Genomic DNA, 7,593 nt, shown 5'->3' on the forward strand with positions numbered 1-7,593 from the left:
TCTGAGCATGCATCGGGGGTGCCCCCCGTCAAGGGCCAGGCAGCCCTGGGCTCCGGCAGGTACCCTCGCCCCAGGGTGGGTAGCTCTGTTTGAAAAGGAAGAGCCCAGATTGGGGGGTGGGGGGCAAGACCCCTCACCTACGAACGACCGCAAGCTCCCCCGTGGGTCCAGTCCACTGCCCCATTTTCCAAGGGATCTCAGGCTCCGAATGGGACTTAGGCCTGATCAGAGACGCCTACCATCCCCCTCTAGGGGGCGTCTACACCCCACCCCATTTTTGCCCCAACCAAGAGAGCTCACACGCAGCCTGCAGTTAGGCCCTGGAGCCCAGACAGGAGGGAGTGTGGGGCCGGGGGAGGCCTCTGGACCTGGTGGCGTGGAGGCCGGAGGGGGCTTTGGGTGGCAAGGGGCTTGCTTGCGGACAGTCCAGGTTGCAGTTGCAGTGTTGACGGTGAGCCTGACTGTGGGTGTGGATGTTGAGAGGTGCCCCGCCCAGAACCCAGAACCTGTGAAATGCGGGGGTCATGGGTGTGGGGAGGCAGGGCCCCTGGGGGCAGGGTGTTGCTCCAGGATCCTGCAGAAGGTTGGGAGTGGGACTTCTCAGACCCCCTTACGAGGCCCAGCACTGGAGCCTGGAGCAGAGGTTTGGGGTCCCCTGGGCCTCAGATCTCACTCAGCCACTGGCCAGCCATCAGGAACCTCAGGCCATTCCAGCCATTCCAGCCACGGGCCTCTGTCTTCGTGTCTAAGACCACAAGGGCAGGAAGAGGGTGTGGGCCAATGTGTGAGTGGTCCCTGGGGGATCCGACAGAGCCCTTGCTGGAAGTGCCTTCTGGGAACTCGTAGGGACAGTCAGGCTCCCCAGGGGAGGTCTCTCTCCACCACTTAGCTCTGCAGGGCCTCCATGCCGGTGATGGGTTCCCTCCCTCCTCTGATGTCTGAGGAAGCTGGTGACCCGGTGCCAGTTCCCACAGTCCTTTGTTGACTGTGCAGACACAAAAGGATCTGCTGCGCGCGCACGCACACACACACACACACACACGAGCGTGCACACGCACCCCGTGAAGAGCCACTCCCCTACTTCCCACCCCAGCAGTGACTTGGATGGGGGAGGGACTTTCCTCCACCACTGCCTGGGCCCATGAGCACCCCAGGTCCTGCAGGAGCTGCTCCCTGGGCCGCGTGGGCATGGGAGGTGGGCTGAGGCTCCACTCACTCTGGAGGGAGGCTGGATCCTGGAGATGAAGTGGGAGGGAAGGGGGGGCAGCAGCCAGAGGGAACACTGGGCGAAGGCATCCCTTCCCGAGGGGCGGTGGGGCCACTGGACGACCAGGCCACTTGTGTTTGAGGATGATGCCTGTGAGTGTGGCATCTCCTGTGAAGAGTAGCTGGGTGTGGGGCTTGAGGGTCTAGACCTCAGGGGAGTGGGGTTGCACGAGGGGAAATATTCTGTGGGTCCAGGCACCACCCTCTGCTGGGTATTTCCTGCTGTCCAGTTTCTCATTGTGAAAAATAACGATGCAATAAACCCCTTTGATCAGGTTTTCCTCCATATTTTGAATATTTGGGGGCTTTGGAGGTGACTCTGGAACCCCCTCAGGGGGCCTCCCAGACCCCCTGGCCTATGGGGGAGCTGGAGGGGCTGCCTGCTGTCTGCCACTGGCTGTTTCCCTGGCCTGTTATTTCCACCCTGAGCTGGGGGCAAGAGTCACTGGGGCCAGGAGACAGGAGAAATCCAGGTCCTGCCCTGGGCTCCCAGGTGGGCTGGGAAGGCTGGGGGTCAGAGGGCGGGGTGGAGGGTGAACTGACTCTGGAGGAAGGTGCAGGACTCCAGGAGGGAGGGGAGAGGCTTGGAGGGAGTGTTCAGACCGCCTCCTGGTGCCGGAGGCCTTCTGGCCTGTGGGGACCTCGCGACGGAGGCTGGGCCTCACAGGCCGCCTTGCAGCTCAGCCTACGACACGCGGCTGCGCCAGAGGGTGGCGGTGAAGAAGCTTTCGCGCCCCTTCCAGTCGCTCATCCACGCGCGGAGGACGTATCGCGAGCTGCGGCTGCTCAAGCACCTGAAGCACGAGAACGTGAGCTGGGGGCGGCCGGGCCGGGGCTGGGGGGCGCCCGCGGGCCGCCGAGCCCTGACTGCCCTCTGCACCCAGGTCATCGGGCTGCTGGACGTGTTCACGCCGGCCACCTCCCTCGAGGACTTCAGCGAAGTGTGAGCGGCCGTGGCGGGGAGGGCGCGGGGTCGGGGTGGGGACTCCGTGCTCATCCCTGCCGCTACCCAGGTACCTGGTGACCACGCTGATGGGCGCCGACCTGAACAACATCGTCAAGTGCCAGGCGCTGAGCGACGAGCACGTTCAGTTCCTCGTGTACCAGTGGGGCTCCTGCGGCGGCAGCGGCGGCGGCGGCGGCTTTGCCTGCGCTCACGCCGCGCCCGCCCTGCAGGACCTGAAGCCCAGCAACCTGGCTGTGAACGAGGACTGCGAGCTGCGGGTGAGCCGCTGGGGGAGGGGCTGGCGGGTCGGTCGGCCGGCCGGGAGGCAGAGAGCCGGAGGCGCTGACAAGCCTGGCGGTGCCTCTAGATCCTGGACTTCGGGCTCGCGCGCCAGGCGGACGAGGAGATGACTGGCTACGTGGCCACGCGCTGGTACCGGGCCCCTGAGATCATGCTGAACTGGATGCACTACGACCAGACAGGTGACGTCAGCCCGTGTGGGGCGGCCCCCTGGGGCGGGTGGGCCTGGGACCCAGAGGCCAAGGACCTTGGGGGACAGGCCAGGTGGGGGGCCTGCGTTCACAAACAGACCTTCAGAAAGGCAGAGCACGGTGGGTCCTGGGCTGACGCTTCCCCCTGCCCAGGGTTGTGTCTAGAGAGGAGGGGCCGCTGGGCTGGCGCAGTGCAGCCAGCCCCCAGCTCTCTGAGGAGGGACTTGGGGTGGGCAGACTGATGGAGACGCCTCCTCCCACAGTGGACATCTGGTCTGTGGGCTGCATCATGGCCGAGCTGCTCCAGGGAAAGGCCCTTTTCCCAGGAAATGACTGTATCCTTGGCGCAGGTTAGGGGTGAGCCAGGGTCTCCTGCTGCGGGGTGGGGGTCGAGGGGGGTGGGCTCTGGCCCTTTCTGGCCAGTCTTGCCCCCTCTGCCCCACACCGTGCCACCTTGGGCTCACTGCTGTCCCCAGCGGCAGGAGAGCATGTTCTGGGCAGTGACCCAAGGTCTGGGGTTTGGGGTCCCGGGGAGAGTCCGTGCTTGGCCGTTGGGCATTTCCTGAGCCAGGCAGACATCGACCAGCTGAAGCGCATCATGGAGGTGGTGGGCACACCCAGCCCTGAGGTTCTGGCAAAGATATCGTCGGAACATGTGAGTCATTGGCCACCAGCCCCCTCTGCTGACCAGCCACTCCCCCGCCCGCACTCTGGAGGAAGGGGCGCTGTGGGGATAGATGGGGCACCACGGGGGGAGCATGGGTCACAGTGGAATAGACCCCAAGGCAGGCGCCGACCCCTTCAGGGGGAAACAGGTGAACTGGGGAGACATTCCAGGCATGAGGGACGCTGAGGGTAAAACCTCGGCACCTGCAGTGTCCTGGCCGTGGACAGTGGAGAGGCACCAGGCCCGGGACCTGCAGGCACGCAGGGCCAGGCAAGGTGCTGTAGCCACCAGATCCAAAGCGGGGAGGTCTCTGGTCCGCGTATGCCCTTGCCCAGGCCTGCTGGAGAGACTGAGTCTGGGGGCTTCTCCCGGCAGGCCTCTGCCTGGCTTAGGCAGGCGTTGAACAGCCCCCTCAGGCCCTTCCCCTGTGCTCCTAGGCCCGGACCTACATCCAGTCCCTGCCCCACATGCCCCAGAAGGACCTCAGGAGCATCTTCCATGGAGCCAACCCCCTGGGTGAGGATGGGCCCTGGGTCCGGGCTGGGCTCCGTGTCTAGCCCTGGCTGTGGAGGTGACCAGCCCTGCACCCCGCCCCTCTGCAGCTGTGGACCTCCTGGGAAGGATGCTGGTGCTGGACAGTGACCAGAGGGTCAGCGCGGCCGAGGCCCTGGCCCATGCCTACTTCAGCCAGTACCACGACCCCGAGGATGAGCCCGAGGCCGAGCCCTACGACGAAAGCATTGAGGCCAAGGAGCGCACGGTGGAGGAGTGGAAGGGTGGGCCTGAGGGCTGCGTCCCCCAGAGGCTGAGCGCTGCCTGTTTTCTGCAGGAAGTGCTCCAGTTTCTCTTGAGAGTGGTCTGAGCGAGGCCACGACACGGCCCCCCAGCCCCAGTCTAGGGGGTCAGGTAGAGCTGGGGTTGGGTGTGTCCAGCAGAGGCTTGGGGGCAGCACGGGGCAGGCCCAGGAAGGGGCCCATGGGCCGAGGCTGCTCTCGGAGGGTGGTGGGCCTGGGCTGCTGAAGGCCTGAGCTCACCCTTCCTCCTCCCCTCGCAGAGCTCACCTACCAGGAAGTCCTCAGCTTCAAGCCCCCAGAGCCACCGCAGCCGCCTGGCAGCCTGGACGTTAAGCAGTGAGGGGAACGCGGCTCGCCAGCCGCACTCGGACCCGAGGAGGGGCCTGAGCCCGCCTGCCCTCCCACCTCGGCCCGCCAGACTCCCACAAGGGGCACCTCCCAACACCACTGCGGCCAGCAGCGCCCACCCCTGGCCTGGGACGCTTGTCTACACGCCGCGCCTTGTGGGAAGCCTGCACGTGCGTGAGCCATGGGTGTAGGAGTCTGGATAGAGCATGCTGGACTTCCTTGGTCCTCCTACCCCCTCCCAGCAACCTGGGTCTCCTTTGGGACCTCGCTATGGGGGACCTGGGTGCCATAAGAGCTCCCCCCTGGGGAGTGTGTCTGTTTCCAGATCTCCTGGGTCGCAGAGGGCTGTCCGTGGGGGGCAGTGCCTTGGGGCCGGAGCCTCCTGGAGACAAAGGAAGGGGTCTCGATGGTCAGAGCTGCTCAGCCTGGAAGTGGGGGGCTACCCTGGAAAGTGCTGAGACTCAAAGGATCTTCCATGGGGGTGGCAGAGTGGGGACAGCTGCCTGGAGCCATGTGTTCACCTATGCTGTGTGGCACGTGTGTGCTCCTGGAATTCACATGTCTAAGTAGATGCAGACGCATGTGAACCTGAGGGCACCTGAGGGCCAGTGGCCATGGCCAGCAGGAGGCCCAAGTTGGGGTGGCTCTACTGTTGCCTCCCCTCCCCTCAGTTCCTGGTGTGGGTGGGGAGGGGGCATTGCTGAGATCCTGCTGGGCAGCATGCATGGGGCTCAGGTGGCCGTGGGCAGCCATGTGAGCAAAAGCCCCCTGCTCCTTGGGTGTGAGGGCTGCAGCAGGGTTCTGAGGCATGAGGGCACTGTGCCAGCTGGGGGGCTGGCAGGCACGGGGGCCTCCAGCCTCGAGGTCACACATGCCGATGTGGACCCGGATCCTGGACCTTGGCCCAGAGCTGATGAAGAAACCTATGCCCACTCTACCTCTGCCCACCCTCTGGCCCTGCAGCCGGGCGCTGGGGCACTCAAGTCTGTGGGTCAGCCCTTGGCCTCTTCCCACCTTCCGGAGTGGAGTTGACCTAGCGACCTCTGGGACAGGGCCCTGCTCCAGGCGTGTGGGAGGTGTGGGTCCTCCGTCAAGAGGCGTCTGTCAGGTGGTGACCTCTCACCTCGCAGGACCAGGGAGGTCTGAATGCTAAGTGCCTGCCCCAGGGTTTCGCAATAAAGTTCCCCTGTCAGCCGGCTTGTGTCTCCAGCTCTAGGTTCTGCTCCCGCGCTGCCCCCACTGCCTGGAGAGGGTGGCCATATTCCGCTGGCCCCTGGTCAGAGCAGCCACCTTCACCCTCCCTGCTCCCTGAGGGCCAGTGGGGTCTGAGGTGGACAGGGCATGATGGCCACCAGCAGTCAACCCGCTGCCCTCAGAGTTTCATTGGGCGGGATCTGGCCCAGACCCAGACCTGCCCCTTCACTCAGTGGTCAGCGAGGACGCGGGTTGGGGGTGTTGAGGTCTCTGGGAGCAAAGGCCTGCCCTTCCCCAGGGTCAGGGAGGCAGCTTTCCTTTCCCTCCTGGTTAAGGGGAAAGAGGGCTGCTTCAGCCTCGGGACACACACTGAGCGACCAGCCCCTGCCGCTCACTGCAGCTCAGGCTGGGAAAGCAGGGTATCCCCAGGATGGGGACCTTCTACGCCTTTGCCCTAGGCCCTCGGGGTGGGGGTGGGGGTGGGGATCATCTGGGAGCTGGGCCTGCAGAGGCCTGGTCAGTGTGGGTGCTGGCCCTCAGGTCTTGGAGAACCCCTGGAGACCTGGCTGGGCCAAGTCCTGGGGGGGGGGGGGGATGGGAGCAGAACTGGCACATGCCACATCTGGGAGTCTGGCCTGATGCAGGACCTCTGGACCCCATCACAGGGAGTAAGGGGGCCAGCTGGGGGCTTCCTGGAGGAGGCAGGTGGAGTGCCACAGGCGGCCCAGGGCATGAAGGGCACGGGGATGGGCGGTTGTGGCTCCAGTGACACCAGGCTGCCCCCACTGACAAGCCTGCAACTCCCGAGCACCCCGATCAGATCACCGCGCAGCCCGGCTTTTAAAGCTGCTCTGGCCAGGCCAGAGCTGTTGAGCTGCTGACTCATGGTGCAAGGCACAGAGGGCGGGGCAGGGGGCCCTGGGGATCTTATTACCCCACTCTCAGGTCTGGGTCACAGGGCTGGGGGCGCTGTCGTCCAGCAGCATCTGGTCCAGGATGGGGCCAGACCCCTGAAATGATGTCCCCACCTAAGGGTAAGGGGGCACCCACCGAGCGAGCCCCAGTAGGGCCCCCCTTCAGCCCTGGGGTCAGGCACACCTCCCTGGAGAGAGTGGAGAGGTTCGAGCTGGGCTTTGAAGAGCAAACCTGAGGGCCTCAGCTGAGCAGGGGTGGGACAGGCAGTGGGACGTGCAAATCTCTGGAGCAGTCTCCACCCGGACGTGCAGTGAGGAAGAGCCTTCAGAGCACAGGGGCCCAGGGGGACCTACAAGACCCACCCTCTCTGCTTCCGGCTTGGTAGGCAGCCTGAGTTTGGGAGACAGAATCAACTTCTTCACTGGGAAAGGGGGACGGAAGCAAGATAGGGGCCGGGGAACCCCGTACTGGGGGGTGGATGGGTCAGCCCCAGGGTGAAGGTCGTCCTGCGGGGTGGGGAGTTGGAAGTGGGCGGGACTGGTGGTCAGTGATTTGCGGTTGGGGGTAGCAGTCGACGAGCTCAGGCTGCCAGGATGGGCCAGTGCCCTGGGGGCGCGGTCGTGAGGAGGAGGCGCGAGCCCCACGAGGCCTCGCTGACACAGCCTCCACTCGGGTCCGCGTAGTTCATCCCGAGTGCGGAGGAGGGCCGGGGTCTCGGGCGCCGCGTCTGGGTCTAGGATGGGACAGAGCTGCCAAGCGGCGCTCTCCTTCCCCCAGCCTCCGGCTTTCCAGGCGGCGGCCGCCGCCTCATGTTTCCGGAGGAGCAGAAGGGCGGAAGGGGCGTCACGTGCGCGCGGCCCGGGGGCCGGTTGGTCCGCCCGCAGGGGAGGGGCCTCGCGCTACCCGGGCGGGGGCTGGGCGCGGGCCGGGGTCGGCGGCTCCGGAGAGCCCGGACGCGAAAGCCGGCAGCGG

General features: G+C 65.6%; 2 protein-coding genes across 2 annotated transcripts in view; both read left to right on the plus strand.

The window, feature by feature from the left end:
• Positions 1–1,814: 1,814 nt before the first annotated feature.
• MAPK11 (mitogen-activated protein kinase 11) lies at positions 1,815–5,704 on the plus strand (the record flags this gene model as incomplete). Its single annotated transcript, XM_024737599.1, has 9 exons — positions 1,815–2,075; positions 2,151–2,209; positions 2,280–2,490; positions 2,580–2,694; positions 2,967–3,038; positions 3,279–3,358; positions 3,808–3,886; positions 3,973–4,146; positions 4,425–5,704. Coding segments are annotated over 9 exons (1,131 nt in total), but the record flags the coding sequence as incomplete, so codon positions are not given.
• Positions 5,705–6,721: 1,017 nt separating this feature from the next.
• MAPK12 (mitogen-activated protein kinase 12) overlaps positions 6,722–7,593 on the plus strand; it is a 9,598-nt gene continuing 8,726 nt past the window's right edge. Inside the window, exon 1 of the mRNA XM_024737476.1 lies at positions 6,722–6,740. The gene's annotated coding sequence lies outside the window, so the exon portion shown is untranslated. The remainder of the gene's footprint in view (positions 6,741–7,593) is intronic.

Source organism: Neophocaena asiaeorientalis, unplaced genomic scaffold (assembly GCF_003031525.2).
Source record: "Neophocaena asiaeorientalis asiaeorientalis breed wild unplaced genomic scaffold, Neophocaena_asiaeorientalis_V1.1 scaffold242, whole genome shotgun sequence".
Lineage (NCBI taxonomy): Eukaryota > Metazoa > Chordata > Mammalia > Artiodactyla > Phocoenidae > Neophocaena > Neophocaena asiaeorientalis.